The 17202-nt window shown below is 33.6% G+C and overlaps 2 protein-coding genes across 4 annotated transcripts; one reads left to right on the top strand and one right to left on the bottom strand.

Moving 5' to 3' along the window:
• Positions 1 to 584: 584 nt before the first annotated feature.
• LOC129304670 (uncharacterized) lies at positions 585 to 9719 on the top strand. Of its 2 annotated transcripts, none has more exons than XM_054944408.1 (15): positions 585 to 1566; positions 1687 to 1772; positions 2976 to 3130; positions 3827 to 3891; positions 4006 to 4200; positions 4343 to 4397; positions 4663 to 4821; positions 5159 to 5265; positions 5677 to 5869; positions 6014 to 6073; positions 6154 to 6399; positions 7257 to 7515; positions 7699 to 7802; positions 8519 to 8569; positions 9266 to 9719. In XM_054944408.1, the coding sequence occupies exons 1-15, from the start codon at positions 1385 to 1387 to the stop codon at positions 9551 to 9553; spliced, it is 2205 nt and encodes a 734-aa protein (XP_054800383.1). In that variant the 5' UTR covers positions 585 to 1384; the 3' UTR covers positions 9554 to 9719. The 2 variants fall into 2 exon arrangements, with proteins under 2 accessions (XP_054800383.1, XP_054800382.1); XM_054944407.1 differs by having other exon boundaries at positions 7597 to 7802.
• Positions 9720 to 11956: 2237 nt separating this feature from the next.
• On the bottom strand, positions 11957 to 16960 carry LOC129307122 (tubby-like F-box protein 8). Of its 2 annotated transcripts, none has more exons than XM_054948000.1 (6): positions 16803 to 16960; positions 16445 to 16507; positions 15487 to 15918; positions 15281 to 15368; positions 13699 to 13831; positions 11957 to 12952 (listed from the first exon to the last, which is right to left on the bottom strand). In XM_054948000.1, exons 3-6 carry the CDS (start codon positions 15823 to 15825, stop codon positions 12244 to 12246), a joined length of 1269 nt encoding a protein of 422 aa, XP_054803975.1. In that variant the 5' UTR covers positions 15826 to 15918; positions 16445 to 16507; positions 16803 to 16960; the 3' UTR covers positions 11957 to 12243. The 2 variants fall into 2 exon arrangements, with proteins under 2 accessions (XP_054803975.1, XP_054803976.1); XM_054948001.1 differs by having other exon boundaries at positions 15487 to 15733.
• Between the last annotated feature and the right edge of the window lie 242 nt (positions 16961 to 17202).

Below are 17202 nucleotides of genomic sequence, written 5' to 3'. Positions count from 1 at the left end.
TAAGTGACTGCCACATCAGCATTTGACTAGGACCTATGGTGAATAATAACGACGTTGAGAAAAAGCTAAGGGTAGGGTTTGATTTGCTATGAATTTAAAAATTTATAGGTTTATTTTGGACATTTTAAGAGCTCAAAATTTAATGTGGTTTTAATGTAATACTTTAGAATTTATTTTGCCTATTAACCCTAAACTAATTCAACTCTCTCCACTACCAAAAATTTTTGTTCCTAGATTTACAAACCTAGTTACCAGAAACATTTTAATCAAAGTATTATTAATTAAAAAAATGGATCATGGTTCTAAAATATAATTTCATAATTTTATGATATGATTAATTACTTGCGATATCCTTATTTATAATTGTTTTCAAGTATGTAAGAAGGAACTAGTAAGATCCAGTTCAGCTAGCCCACCTCTTTTCTAAGAGGCAGTAAATGATAAAAGTGATGGATTAGAGAACCCTCTTAGATGTAATTTCTTTTGGTTTGTATGATCTTTTGTATAATATGTATATGCGTGTGTATATGTATATATTGAATGTCCAACGCGAACACTATACAGTCAATGGTTCTATCTAGCAATGATCGGGCGAAACCGGACCTTTAGGAGTACACCCGTGAATCCGTGATTTTCGATTCTACCAAGTCAAAAATATCCCTAGGCTGCCTGATATGGCGGCATGGATCTTCCCAAACACGACATTCTTAACGGTGCAATTTTCAAAGATCCATTTTTTTCTTATATTTTTTTGGGGAATTAAAGGAAAAAAGAAAACATCATTAATAGCATGACCTTCGATCGGTTTGACGAGAATGATTGGCTCCTCCCGTATGCCAACCAGGTATATGAATCATTATTATTGTCGCCCAGAACGCTCAAGAGGCCTTTTTTCCACGCGTTCTTCTTATCCCACGACCTTCCCTGTTTCCACATTCTCCTCCTCCAACATATCATCAATCGCTTCAACCCGGACCCACATTTCAAATTTCAAATTGAAATTTGAGGGTCAATCTCAACTATGCGTGTGCAGGGCGAGAGATATCATTGATGGGTTTGGTTTGCTCTGGAAAAGAAGAGGTGGGGGAGAAACTGAGAAAGTTGGTTCCTTTATGGTTCATGACTTGTGGGATTATGCTCAATTAACATGGAAAGAAAGAGGGATGATCATTTGAGCATTTCCTTCTAAAAGCTGAGGGTCAATCCCAATCGTGTGACTAAAGAGTGAGAAATCTTTAATGGTTTTGGTTTGCTTTGAAAAAAAAGGCGATAAAGTCGGGTCCTTTATGGTTCAGGACTTGTGGGTTATACTGAACTAGCCATTGAAAGAATAAGGGGATGATAATTTGGGCTTTGAGCATTACTAAATCGACTATAACCACACATGTTTAGGAGATTAGGATGGCTTTTGAGTCAAAGGAGTTTGTCAACGAAGAGGTTGCTCAATGCGGAGCAACCAGACCCGGCAGCTACAATGTCAATGGAGAAGCATCTGCAAATGGATGCTGTCCATGAAGTTGCCATTTATGTTCATAGATTTCATAATCTTGACCTTTTTGATAAGGGGTAAGTTCGACTTTCTTGCAAACTTTGATATTTCCTGTGAGTCTCATGTACATTTAAACTTTGATATTTCCTGTGAGTCTCATGTACATTTATTCTCCAATGCTTATACTCGCAATGCAGATGGTACAAAATCAAGATCACCATGAGATGGGAGAATGATGCAAACACATATTCAGGCATTCCAGCAAGGGTCGTTCAATATGAAGGTAGAATTTATTTCAAGAACATTGTACACTCGTACAGTTATTTGCTTTCAAGTTCTTACATAAAAATATGATGTGAGGGAATTTTTCTTGGGAGAATATTAAAGACGGACTCTTGAAAGAATTTAATATTTGATAAGGACTTGAGCGAAATTGGATACTTGTTAAAACTTGAACTTCACTTGTTGATTATTAATATTTACTTATTAGAAGTCCTTCCTAGATATTAAATTCTTTTAAGGGTCCTTCAATGATATTCTCCCATTTTTCTTCAGAAAAATCCATCATGTGGTATCAAGTTGTGAAACCTATTCTCTTGTTCTTATTAGAGAACCTGAAGCCTATATAAGATTTCTCCTTTTAAATTTATGGAAGTATCACGGTTGATTCACTTACTGTAGCCAGCTAAGCTAGCTATTCTAGTAGTTTAATGTAGATTTTGCAATAATATGTCAATTTTGTTTAGGAATTCAAACCAACAATCTACAGTTTATTTAGGAAAGCCACACGTCTCCATTTCATTTCTAAAGTGCTGCTGCTTTCTAAAGAGTTTTTTGCAAATTTTGGCTATGCCATTACTCTAACCCAAATATAATACATGAGATAGTTGTCATTGTGAGTAGAACAACAATATCTTATTGCAATGTAGATTAAGCTTCTAAATTGATCATAATTCTGTAAGTGGAGATTTCTTTAAACCACTACCCATCCCCCTCTCCCTAAAAGGGCGTATATATTTTTTATTCCCAGAGAAGGTAAGGATCAGAGAAGGCCTGTTTAAATACTGTTATTAATAAACTCCTGGTTGTGAAAAAGGTAAATAAAGAAACAATGCACGAGTTCTACTTTTTGGTTTTAAGTAGACTTGCTTGTCTTGTGATACATAAATTTGCACCATGCGGGCAGGTAAAGCTTTTAAATTTCTCTTTTGCCAAAATAGTCTGTATGCCTATTCTTTCATTTAAAAGAGGTTTTCCAATGCCATTTACCATTCACCACAAAAATTCATATGAAGTTCCTCCTATGGTTCAACCCACATTTATTGGTGTTAAACGTCAACCATTTTGTTTTTCTTGAGACTCTGACTGTAACTTGTTTGATATGCTTAGCAAGCACCATGGTCTTTCAGTTAATTTTTGGTCTTGCATTATTTTTGTTGTTTAGGGGAAGTAACATTCGATTATCTCTCTTTTCTTTGTGCTGCAGCTCCTGAAGTAGGTTCTGATAATTTATGCAGAGTTTGGAGGATTGATGATGCAGACAACAGTTTTTCAACACCTCCTTTCCGTATCAAATATGCAAGGCAGGATGTGTTTCTTTCTATCATGGTTTCGTTCTACCTATCTTTTGGTGGATATGAGGTTAGTCCTCTCCATTTCTAGATAATCTGATATAACCTATGGCGTGTGTAAGTATATTGATGAGGTGATTTGTTAAACAATCCAAAATGGTAAATGTAAAAGAAAGTGGTAAGAATTTACCAAACTGATGAATTTGAGGCTGCAAAATCTCTTGTAGCTTAAGTATGACTGAAATTGCAAATTATTTTGAAAAATCATCCTACATATTTACTAGGATTCTTGAATGAAGTGGAAAGTTTCTCCAGCGTCAACATCATGATAAAACTTGTAGGTAAAAGGAACTTGACAAGGATCAATCATACATGAATTTTAGGCAGCAAACAAGCTTTATTGAGTATGAATATACAAAGGTGGATGTAATTATGCTCCCCGATCTCATGAAATTTTTGAAGACTTCAAGGTTATGCCCTGGTTTATGTTATCTGACACAAACTTTTCACAATTTACGTAAGATCTGTTAAATTTTCTCCTATATTTCTGTATTTAATTAGTTCATGACTGACGCAATAAAATGTGGTAAATCCTTGTAAAACTGAAACCTTACCTTTAGATCAAATGTCCCTGGTGGTTATAACTATAGTTACTTGCTGGCTTCTTGCTGTGCAGAGTGTAGCTTCTTTTTCCCCTTTTTTCTTTTTGGCCAATTCCTCCCTCTAGCTTATCTCTGGACTAATGATTCACAAAATTCATTCATAGGGGCAATGTTCTACTGCTGTTATCCTGAGGTTTGAGCTTATGTACTCCCCCGTGTCAAAAATTAGGTCAGTTCATGGTGCCTTTTCTCTCTTTGGGTGAATTTGTAAGGATTTAAATTTCTTTACGATTAATGTAAATTTGAGGGAGCAAAATGTGAAACTGCTGGAATCATTTTGTAGGCCTGATTTACATGCTTCCCTAGATCAATGCACTGCTGCAGTTCATGAATACAGAATACCCCCTAAAGCTCTTTTGGGATTACATTCATATTGCCCTGTTCATTTTGATGCTGTACATACTGTCCTTGTTGATACTAGTGTGCACATCAGTCTACTAAGAGCTGGTTTTCGCACACCCCGACTGATGATACCCAGGTTTGTCAAATTCCATTTTTTAAAGTTTGAAAAAAGATAGATACCTGGTTACTGTTGCATCTTCATAATTTATAGTGTTTTTCTTTCATTTGTCTCATATATGATGCAGTTTTAATTGATATACTAAGTTGAATTATATTAGTGATTCCCTGGCTTCAGAAGGCACTCACAGTGAAGATTCTACTGTGTCAAATAAAGTACGTTCTATTGCTGTAAATCTTATATAACTGACGTTTTATTCTTATGCATATTTGAATTTTTATTTATAGTCACATTTAAACTTTTCTTACAGTCGCTTTCATTTATCATGATTTCACTTTGCTAGCTATATCATGCTTCGTCTCTGTCTTTTCTTCTTCATAGCAATATTTCTAATTTTACAAAGATGTTTTTAATGAAATTCATATTTATTACTGGCTAAATCTCTTCTGGATTTATATTAGTGGTCAAACCTTGAATCAGGTTATGCTCATCAAAGCATTGATTGCTGCTCGAGATATCCTGCTTGAAGATCTAAGAAGATTAAGCAAGGGAATTGACCAAGCTATTGATTGGACTGAAATTACTTCCAAAATGGATTCATTTGGTTCTGCTCCTGCAGATATGGAAATTAAAGATGGGGTAAGTGTCACAACAACTCTCTAACACTATGTTTGGTTGGAGGAGAAGGGGGGGTGAAGGGAGGGGGAGAATGAGAGGGGTGATTGGGGGGGGGATGAGGGGAGCCACTCCCCTGACTTTGTCCTATTCAAACAAGGGGAGGGAAAATTTCATTCCTCTCCCCTCTCCTTCCCTCCAACCAGACAAGCGGTAACAGGTACCAAGGTGGTGCTGGGGTCCTTACATCTGGCAATTTTGATGCTTTTTGTACTGTTCTGTATTCTTGATGATCTAGACATTGATTACATGACACTTTCATCTTTTATTCATCTGAAAGCTTTGGTTATTTTAATTGCAGATTGAGGGAGATTCCCCACCTGTATCTGTGGAATATCTGTCAAAATCTTTCCGGCCTCTGGGGAATCAACTCTTATATCTGTGGAATCAATTTCTGATATTCCATAGGTATGTTCAGATTTATTATTGAATTAATTACACATCTAACAATTATCCAAGTTTGAAAACTGTAGAGTTGCTTTATTATAGTCTTCTTTTCCCCATGAAGTATTGGTACTTCATTTATTCACTCTGATCCTTATTGCATCTTGGATAACTATTCTTTCAGTTTTTTTGATCATGATGGCTTTTTTTTTTCTGCAAGTTAATTAGTCACACTTAATCTGGCCTACTGACTAAGTGAAGTTTAGCATGTTCTGAATGAAGCTGCTGCTTCTTGTGAGCAGCTATTAACAACATGAAGACATTTTTGCTTTGAGCCAAGATGCACTCGTGTAGAGCATTCGAATGTTAGATCATTGCACTGCATAAAATTAGTGGTATGAGCTTTTCCTAATTTTATTACATCTCTTCACCCAGGGAAAACAAAATGAATATAATGGAATTTCTCCGTAATTCATGGGCCAATGACCGAAGAGCTGAATGGTCAATTTGGATGGTGTACTCAAGGGTCGAGATGCCTCATCGCTATTTGAGTAATAGAGCTGATAGGACATCATTGCGTGGTAGCTTTCTTGGAAGATCGTTAAGTTTGAGGAGGTCAAGAGATGATGTAAAGATTTAACATACATTATTTAAGTTTCATAAAATTTATTATCCTCTAATCTTGAGTTCATTACTATATTGTTGGTTTATGCATCTGCTTGGCTGCTATACTCTCTAAAAACATGTTATCTTTGTTTTCCTCCCTGTTCAGCCTGTTCAGACTGCTTCAATGCGTGCTGAACTTCATAGGCGAAGTATCTCTCACATGAGGGTGAGCAACTGCTTTTTCCTGGGGTGCTTTGTAGCTTTTCTTTGCTCAATTGACTTGGTGACAAAGTGAATTCCATGCAGATCAACAACCGCTCACTTCAAGACATGCATATATTTGGGGATCCTTTGTGCTCTCCTATTGTTATTGTTGAACGCGTGACAAACATTATGCGTTCAACCAGTGTGAATTCATACTTCAATCCTTTTGCGGAGAAAGCAAAATATCCAATGGAAAATGTATCTAGAGCCGCAATCAAATTTTCTGCAAGTAGCGCTCAGAAAAAAGAGCATGTTTTGAGAGTAGTTGTTTTTGTGCATGGGTTTCAGGTATGTTCCATCTTTTTGCATTTATCTTTATCACCTAGATCTGTTTTATACTGTATTTTCTTCCCTTGTTATTTGTCACTTAGTAATTTTTTCTTTCAGGCAAGAATTGTTTGTGTTATTTCTATGAAAACTTAACCTGTAATCTACGATGTTGAATAAAATTGAAAATGGGAAATTAAAAATTATGTTCATACTTTCTCATTTATTATAAAAGATCCTAACACGTCATGCCATATTTTTTAGTTTTTACATAGATTGCATCAAAGCGTGTTTTGTTACTCATTGCAAGACCTATATTTTTAGGAAAAATCAATCATTTGATTCTTATAATTTTAATTTAGTTGTAATTTAGTTCCTGAATTTTGATTTGTTATAACTCAATTCTTGAAGTTTTAACTCGGTTATAACTCAATTATAAACTTTAACTCTTGTAACTCAATCCTTATAGTTTTAATAACTTAAATATTGATTCCTATATCTTTAAAAATAAAATTTTAAATTTTAAAATTATGTTAAAACTCATTGCTAATATTTTAAATTGCTAAACCTTTTTAATCTTTATAAATATTATAAATATTTAAATTTTAAAATATTTTTAATCTTTATAAATTTATTTTTTAAACTTTAGGGACCAATATTTAAGTGGTTGAAACTATAAGGACTAAATTGCAAGAGGCAAAGTTTAAGGATTAAGTTACAATTGAGTTAAACTATAAGGACTAAGTTACAATAAGTCAAAGTTCAGGAATTGAGTTATAACTGAGTCAAATCTACAGGAATTAAATGATTAATTTTTCTTAAAATATATATTCTTACCTAGTCTAGGGTTTCAATTGTCATCATTCAAACATTTACAGGGACATCATTTGGATTTACGGCTTGTTCGGAATCAGTGGCTTTTAATAGACCCCCATGTGCAGTTTCTTATGTCAGCAAGTAATGAAGACAAAACATCTGGAGACTTCAGAGAAATGGGATCACGGCTCGCGCAGGAAGTGATCACTTTTCTTGAAAAGAAGATCATTAAATCTTCAAAAAATGGAAACCCAAAAGAAATCAAGCTTAGCTTTGTTGGTCATTCTATTGGAAATCTTATTATCCGGACTGCTTTGGCAGGTACTCATGCTTAAATCTCTGAAGGATTGCACACTCATCAAAATCTAGCAGAATTAATGTACGTTTTTTTCCCCAATGCAGAGAAAGTCATGGAGCCATATCTAAGATACTTGTATACATATGTTTCAATGTCTGGTCCACACTTAGGTTATATGTACAGTTCAAACTCTATATTTAACTCAGGACTTTGGCTTTTGAAGACCCTTAATGGAACACAATGCATCCATCAGCTGACTTTTACAGATGACCCTGATCTTGAAAACACCTTCATCTACAATCTTTCCAAGGTATAGAATATATATTATTTAACATCTAGGTCTCTCTAGATCTCTCGCAATTCTGGATGGAATAGTTTTTCCAAAGTCTACAAGGGTTTATTCCCAAAGGCTTGGTTGTTAGAGCATAATGGTCTCACCAACCCCACCTAATAGGACAAAGCTTATTGTTGCTGTTTGGATCTTCAACAAAATTGTCACATGTGAAACGTTCTCTGTTTTCCAGTTAAAGGAATCAATGGCATGCTACTGAGTTGTGAAAAATGTCTGCATGTTATCATTAGCCAAACTGAGAAATATAAGGTATAGATTTGGAATCAGGTTCACAATGTGTGAGAGCCTATATATGATTTTCATATATATATATATATATATAATACAACAATAACAAGCTTTATCCTATTAGGTGGGGTTGGCTATATAGATTGCACAACGTCATTGTACTCATATATATATATATATAATGCAATTTTGTTACAATGAGTAAAATATACGCTGGCATTTATTATAACCGAAATAGTAAAGAATCTTGCATGCTAAGATAATACTGCACATGTAACTAAAGTTAAAAGATCTAAAATATAAATTTTAAGTTCTAACTTCTTCTTATTGAAAAACCTGATAACAGATTTTTGAAGAACTGCACATAAGTTTTTTCTATGAATAAGTGCTTTATTGTCAGTCTTTACTCTTCGTCTGCTGATAAAAAACAAATATTTGTATTGCAGAGGAAGACGCTGGAAAACTTCAGGAATGTGATACTGTTATCATCACCTCAGGTAGCCTCCTTTAATTGAAAATGCCATGCCTGTATTCTGATGAGCATTAACAGAAAAGAATTTTCTTTTCATTAAATCTCAGTATCCAGGGCTAAGGTGTATACTAGATCATTTCTTAATGATTGAAATGATAGTAGAAAATTGAAATCTGGAGAGAATCTACTACTTTCAAATAAATTTACAAGGCAGGAAAACTTTCATTCTAGGATATATATTTAGGGCCTGTTTGTTTAAACTTAAAAAGTAAATGATTTTTTTTTATTTTTTATAGTTTAGAGATTTTATTGAAATTGATTTATTGTATATAGATTTTATAAAAAGCAGAAATTATTTTGTGCTTGGTTACAATCATAATATATTTATTGTTTTTTTCAGAAGCTGCTCAAAATAATAAAAAATATGATTTTTTTAATATATATTTTGATTATTTTCAAAATCTTCAACAAACATTATGAAATTTCACAAAAAGTGATTTTTTTCCAAAAAATAGCTGATCTAGTTTTAGAGTTCACTATCGGTAACCCTAGAAACTGGTTTTTGTTAGAATTATCAGGCTGGTTCTGAGCATATCTTATAATGATTATTATAATTATACGTTAACAATAGAGCAGTATAATAAAAGTCCAGCGAATTTTTCCTTTCATTTTTTATGCTATACTGGAAATTTTGTAACACTTCCTTCTCATTTCATGTCAGGATGGTTATGTTCCATACCACTCTGCCAGAATTGAACAGTGTTCGGCAGCTTTTTTGGATTCCTCTAAAAAAGGGAAAATCTTCCTGGAGATGTTGAATAATTGCTTGGACCAGCTCCGAGCTCTGTCTGATCATCGTGTGGTCATGCGCTGTGACGTTAACTTCAACACCGCCTCTTATGGCCGGAGCTTGAGCACGCTCATTGGACGCGCTGCTCACATTGAGTTTTTGGAGTCTGACACTTTTTCCAAGTTCATAATGTGGTCTTTCCCAGAGATGTTTCTCTAGTCATCAGGGAAACTCAGCTGATGTAGAAAACAAAAGTGAATTTAGCACAAGATTTCCAGAAAAACTGGATTGGGATCAAAGGTCAGAGCTTTGATGCGACTATTTAAATGTTTGCAACACAAGATTTTTCAATAGAAACACAACATGTGTATATGTTTTAGTTTTACTTCTTGAGGTACATAGTTGATCCTATAAAAAAAAAAAAAATCGTCCACATAATATGTTTTTATTGGAGAACTTGATAGCAAACAATCTAGGAAAATTTTGCCTGAATTTCTTCCACATGATACGTACAATATATGTCCATGCTTTTCATAGTTTTATAGGCTTTGTAGGCTCTGGAACACACAACATGTGCATTGTGCACTTAGAAATGGAAATCTAAAAGTTCATTACAGATGTTTTTGCTTGTACTGTTAATTCCTGAATTGACATGTAATAAATATATTTAGGTATTCCATTTCTGTTATGAGAATATATGGTTGCTTAATTTTTAAGATGAAAAGAGTGTGAAAAGAGGGAAAGAACATAAACTGCAGCTAGATTTTGATTATGAAAGGCTTATTTCCTTATATCTTGCCTGGTTTTTGCTTTTTTATTGAATAACAACTTATAACAATGTTTATATAGGAAACAAAACAAGATTATTTCAATATAAGAGTTAGGTTTCCTTTCATTGTTCACCACCTTTTGGTCAGGAGGTGGAGGTTTATCAAAAATTCAAAAATTAAAATAAGAACTATATGTTAAATTAACAAGAACATGCTCGCATTTGTTAACTTCTTTCTACACGTTAAATAAAAATCTATTATTGCCTAGTGGCACCAAGGCATCTTTGAATAGAAAAAGGTTACGAGTTTCAACCATGATCATGTAAATAGTGGAAAGTGTGAATAAATAAAATATAAAAATGTCATTTCCTTCTGAGATACAGTCTTGTGACATCCACAATTGTCTGTTTTCAATTCTTTATCTCTTGCTTGGGGGTGGCTTGTTATAACTATCTTGGTAATACAAATTAATTCAAATTTAAACATTCTCAGCTTATAACACCCCCCCCCCAAAAAAAAAAGACCAAACTTAAATGAGGTATCTCTGCTAATACATTTTTTTTTTCCATAATTACAAGATTCGTTTTATCTTGTTTTAGGTTTATGAGTTTCATTTATTTGATTTAACTATAGTTTAGTAGATATGCTTTAAGGTGAGAAAGTATTTAGATAATATGAAAAATGACGTAAAAATTTACATGCAAAACAACATAAATGAGACGAGACAAAATCTGACAAAGTTTTAAACAATTCAAACTTACAATATTTAATTTTTTATTTAAAAACGGTTTTTGGAAGACTCTTCAGTTTAAGTTTGATTTCTTTTGAAAATTTTGTAAAAATAAAAAATCAAATTAAAATAAACTATTGCAATTTTAAAATTCGTTTTATCAATAAAATTTTTTATAAAGAGGATTTAACTTACTTTCAAATTCAAATTTATAATATTGGTGATCCAAGTATTATGATATTTTAAATATCAACTCATTAGCCCAACATTATGTGATTAAAAATTACTTTGTTACAAAAAAAAAAAAAACAAACAAAGAAATTACTTTAATCAAGGGTCTCAAGTTTGAGTCCTAAACTATGCAATTATGATTAAATACAAATGTTAAAAGTATTTTCATGGTATCTATGAAAACATCGATAGTAACAACAATTTCACACAATACTTTACATTAGTCTAGACTGATGAAGGAATAACGCATGATTTTATCATATAGAATGGAGGGGGTTTAAATCTCTAACCTACTTGGTTATTAAACTTAAATACCATAGTTAGAAGTATTTCATTTCGAAAATTTCAATGATTAATTTAACACAAATTATCATAGCATGCAATACTTGAATCATTTTATCAAGTTTGACATGGAAGCTCCACATCACAAGAGTCAGGTTTATCTCTATTACATTTGACACAAACCTGTTTACAATAAGCAAATCAGATAGAAACATTGTTTTCCCATTTTAAAAATTTTTTATAAAATATTTAATCTAAAATATATGTTACAAAGACAGAAGCACAAGTAGATACTTATTTTTCATCCCCTTCACTTTTATTGTAAACCTGAACTGTCAATTTTACAATAATTTTAACAATAGATTTTTTTTAACAAAATATTAAATCTAAACCATTTATTACAAAATCTGATAGTGCAGATCTATACTTAGATCCAGAAGCAGTACAGAGAAGTACAAGTGGCTACTTATTCCAGCCTTACTATCATTACTTAATGGTAGCCAACTTATATCCAAAAGCACATAACATTTTTTTCTCACAAAAAGTACTTTTATTATATCCTGTCTTTCTATTTCATTTCATTCCCTATTTTATCAAACAAAGCCAAGATCAGTTGAAATCCATTGATGTATTTGTTGGAAGAGGATATCATGGCTGAATCAATAAATAAAACATTTTTGAGGTGAAGAGGCTCCAAACCCTTTCATATCTCAGGTCTGATGCATCTGAGTCATACAGCAACTAGGTAACGTGAGCAATTTGCCTATTTCTGATTACCATGGTAACAATGAAATGGATGGAAAAAAAAAAATTCAAAAAGGGTAAAGATACTGTCATACTCGTTACTCATTGTTGATCTTCACTGTCTTACTGCCCTTTTTGTTTTGTGATTATATTTATTCACAAGCCAATTTGGTGTCAAAGCTGCTCAAGCATATCGCAAAAGCCTGGAAAGCTGATAGAGGATACCGATAATCCATGGTGAACATGTCTTTCCCAACTTTACCAAACTGCAGAATTATCTTATCTTGCCCGGAGAGCGCCGGCTGAGATGGGGTAGGATCACCGGCTGCCGGCTGGGTAGCAGCAATCAACTGAAAGTTTTTAACTGATGCAACTGTTACTCGGCTACGGAAGTTAAGGCACCAACATTGCAATTGTTCATGCCATCTTGGAGGTTTGTTTTTCAGAACCAATGGCCTCATCTTGCCATCATCGTCCTCATTGCAGCCTTCCCCAAACTCGGAGAATCTTGAGCTGCTGAACTCAATAGAGTGATCTAAAAATTTTGAAAAGGAGATGCTCCGGAATGAGTCCTCCATGGGGTGAGGAAGAACCTCAGGTTGGCCAGGGACCGTTCCACCAGCATTGAGCGCTGATGCTGTTATCGAATGCATAACACAGTGCATCTTCCTTGGGCCACGTGTTCCAAGCACATTCAATTCATATGTTACTTGAGCTATGTTGCAACTTCCAGATGGGACCTTTAGTGAAACCTTTTTTGAATAAAACCTTCGGCTTGTCCTCCCCGAAGGCGGGATATGGGTGGAATTGTATGGAGGCTGTGTATCATATATTATAAATTTGGTACCCAGAAAGTTTGATCTGGTGAAAGACATTCAATAGGAAAATCTCAATCTAAAAGAGAAGAACGGATGGAAAAAAAAAAAACAATGAATGAATTAAAAAAACTGAACTAGGCAAATAAGCAATGAAATAGATATAAAAAATTGTTATCTTTCTCAATAGAAATTAAATCACAGAAGATCATACTTTCAAGCAGGTCTGTCTAAAAGAACAAATTTATTTAGCGTAAAAGGGAAATTTTGCCCTTAAACTATAGGGCCGGAAGCATTTAGGATCTTAAAACTTTTTTTTTTTTTGGTGCAACTTTGTCCCTGAAGAAAGACACAATGTGGACCTCACATGTAGTAATTAACGGGAGGGGGCACATTGTGATGCTTTTAAATGTCAAGGGACAAAATTGCACCAAAAAACAATTTCAAGTCTCAAATGCTCCTAGAGTTATAGTTTAAGGAAAAAATTGCCCTTTTACCCATTTATTTATCTAGTTTCATAACTGCCATAAATTGGTGATCACGGTTGCTATTGTTTAATTTTTTTTTTTTTCTGTTTCTGGAAAATGGATGCTTATATTATATTAGATTGTCACAAACTTAAATTTTATGTGAAATATAGAATAAAGCTCAAATCTACATGCATTGAAATGGGGAATTCCGCTGATTCTACTTTTCAAAGAAAAATTTCCCACATGTTGTAAGTTCAGAGGATTTTATAAAAACAGATAACGTGAGTGTTTAGGGTTGAAAGTAAGCAATCAATTAACTCACCTTAGCTTTCCAATGTAAGAGCTACTTGATCTAGAGATATTGCCGGCATCCATGGAAATAACATACTCTGTGTATGTTGTTCTTCTAATCCTCTTGGCAGAAAGGAGGAATTTTCCATTTTCAGCTAACAAAGCTGTAAGAATAAAATAAAGAAAGATTGAACAACCAAAAAGAAAAGTCAGAAGAAGAAAAAGTTGATTTAATGTATTGAACTCGACATAGTATTAATTATCAAACTCTTGTTCAATTCCTTTTCACTAGAATGTGTGAAGCCAGGTTGAATCATTCCCCAAACAGCAATTCATAAGAGTTAGAAATGGTATGAAGATACTTCAGAGATCATCCAAACAATTTAAAAGCGGCAAATTTACTTATAAACTCAACAGAAATCTACACAATTCTAACTCTTTGATATCTTCAAATTTCACACATACCTAATGCAAATATCATGTAGAATTCTGCAGGCCAGCAATTATAAAATACAATTGTGATCATTTGGAACAGCAGCTGGAAGATCTAAAGGATAAACTTCACAAATCCAATATGACCTTAGTTGAAAACATGATAGCACCAACCCAAGCAATTTGACTTATAACCCAAGATATACATTCAGAAACTTGAGCTATTACTTCAAGGCACAATATAGGGAAATAAGCTAACCAAAATCAAATATACTTAATTATCTGATTTTCATGCCAGCCATCATCAAATACCAATAAAGGCTAGTGAACTCCGTTTTCACAACTCAGTTACATGTGTTCTCAATCTCTTATTTCATTCAACACTGCTCTAATTGCTGCAATTACATCAGCAACCAAATTTTGACATCTAAAGTCATGCATTCTTACAAAATTAAACACAACACATGCAGCCCAAGAATATATCGTTAGTAGGTTTGGAATGATGGACTTGAATTTAAATTTTAGATTTAAAATCTTAAATTTGAAATCTTACATTTAAAATCCATGTATTTAAAATCTCTTGTTTGGATAGTATAAAAGATTTTAAAGGTAAAAGAGATAAGCTAAGATTTCAAGCAGAAACAGAATATTGGAAGTAACAAGTTTATCATTATTTTTCAATTAGTGAGACATGAGAACAAGAAATGAGAGGAATGATGAGACTAATAAAGACACCGATAGTGAAAATGTAAAGAAGATGAGAGGGTTGGAGTAGATAAAATTTAAAATAACTAGGAAATAGAGAGATTTGAAATTACAAAATACAATAAAACATGGATTTAGATTTGGTTCATATTCAAATCCAAATCCAAAATATGTATCCAAATGGAGGATTTGGTTGAAATCCAAATCCCATACATCCAAACATCCACCATTAAGGAACTAAGAGGTGTAAATTTGCATATCAACACAACAATAAAAAGCCTTATTCCATTAGATTGAGTTGGCTACATGAATTGTACGATGTTATTGTACTCTATCACTTACCAAGCTGTTAGGAATTTTGTTAACTAAGAGGTCTCGATCAACAACTTTCAAAAGTGTTCTTTTTAGCCATAAATGTTGTTAAATTTGCATATCATTGCGACAAATAAATAAAAAGTGTGAAAAAGAAAGCTTACCAGGGTTGAGACAAAGGAAAAGGTGGTATGTTAAATTTGATTTATCTCTCTTGATAAAACACTGAATGGTTCCATCTCGTGATCCTGGCTGAAAATGTCATAATAGCATGGAATTAGGACTCTTCAATAGGCCACATAAAAAAAAAAAAAAAAAACCTAAGATATCCACATAAATGCAGCAAATAAGTTACAAAAACAGTGCTAACCTGTTTCAAGGACACGAGGAAAGTAAGCTTGCCACTAGTCTCTGGGCTCTTGACAATTTCTTTGCACATATTCCTCCACGACCGGCATACTGCACTACATGCAACAACATGCTTTCGAGCAGGCCATGTACTTTCACTCTCTTCTAGCCTTCTAATGATATCATATAACAATTCTGGGGGCAAGCTAGCCCAGCAACCATTTTCAATTACTTCTGGCTGATCATGTATAGCACCGTGAGATTTTCCTCTGTGATGGCCAGTCAGCCGCACATCAAAGCTCCGTCTAGATAAGCTCCCTAAGCTATCTCTCACATCACGGACTATACTCCGGAACGACATTTTAACAGTAGGTGTAGATACCAATAAATAAAATGTATATTTCTCTTTTCTGAATCTTCCAATGCACTATATACTACAAATGCGCACATATGACTGCCACAAAAAAGGAGAGTTTCAGTTCAACAGCACCATTTCTAGTGTTACTTTCATTGTTTTTGTTATTGTTATTGTTCTTCATCTTTTCCACCAAATTGCTCAGTAGAGTAGAAAACACCAAATAAAACATAAGCTTTATTAGCTCATATAGAAGAGAAAACAAGATAACTGCAATCTAACATTGGCAATTACTTACTATGGTGAAGACCAGGACAAACTCAAAAATAACATTAGCCAGTGATGATCATGCCAGATACAGACCAAACAAGGGTCAAAATACTGTCCTATATTCTTTATCCTTTGAACTGTGACGTTTAAATTCCTAACTAGTTTTACAAAAGGCTGCGTCATTGGATGAAATTAATTATATCCAATAAGCGATTATTACAAGGCTCTCACCATCTAATCACAGCAAATAAAAGATAACGACTTCCTTTTCATTTTCGTTCTTATACATCAACAATCCAAAACGCTCAATTCAGTAGACCCTATTCTGAAAGGCCAGAAGAAAGGATGGGATTACCTCGAGAGTTGACTAATAGAAGATGATCAAACCACCATAGTCGGTTTAAAACCCACCCTTCATCTGCAATAGCAGAAGAAAATGTCCGAACATGACCATCAAAACTATAATATTCAAAATCCACAATCTCATCTACAATCTGTCACACATCACTATGCCCTCCCAAGTACATAGAAATGGAAAAGGATGAAAAGCCATGGTTTCCCTCTAGCATTCTCAATCAAAAACCCATTTTAAATATAGGTTCTGAAGTTCAGATTCAGATAAAAACTCCAGAAGAAATTGTCTTAAGTTAAAGAAAAAAGTATTCACTTTTTTTTTTTAGAAGAAAACTTGGGTTTGGAATATAGAGCATTACCAGTGCTTGCAGAGATGAAACCAAAAACAGGGAAAAGAGATCCATTTACAGAGTTGAGATTCAATGAAGTAAGAGCTTGAAGTCACAATCCGCTTTCTCACGGTCCCCTCTCTCAAATCCGGACCCCAAAACCGCGTTAAATGCAGTTCGCGCATGCGATTGGTTTTTTCTTTTGGGGGGGGGGGGGTTTAAATATGTATATATACGTATGTATGTATGTGAATGCATAATAGCAGAATCTCAAGCAACACCTCATAATAAAACTGAGTGTCCTGATTTTATTTGACTTTATGCATTTTTAAATTTTTAATTTTTTTAAATAAATAAAATTATCTTACTCTTAAATATTTTTCCATTATTTCAACTTTCCACCTACTTATTCATCAAAATTTCAAAATTT

This window comes from Prosopis cineraria, unplaced genomic scaffold (assembly GCF_029017545.1).
Source record: "Prosopis cineraria cultivar Desert tree isolate PC_DT_omini unplaced genomic scaffold, ASM2901754v1 PC3, whole genome shotgun sequence".
Taxonomy (NCBI): domain Eukaryota; kingdom Viridiplantae; phylum Streptophyta; class Magnoliopsida; order Fabales; family Fabaceae; genus Prosopis; species Prosopis cineraria.
Note: the sequence above shows the minus strand (reverse complement) of the source record. Positions and strands in the feature narration are given on the sequence as shown.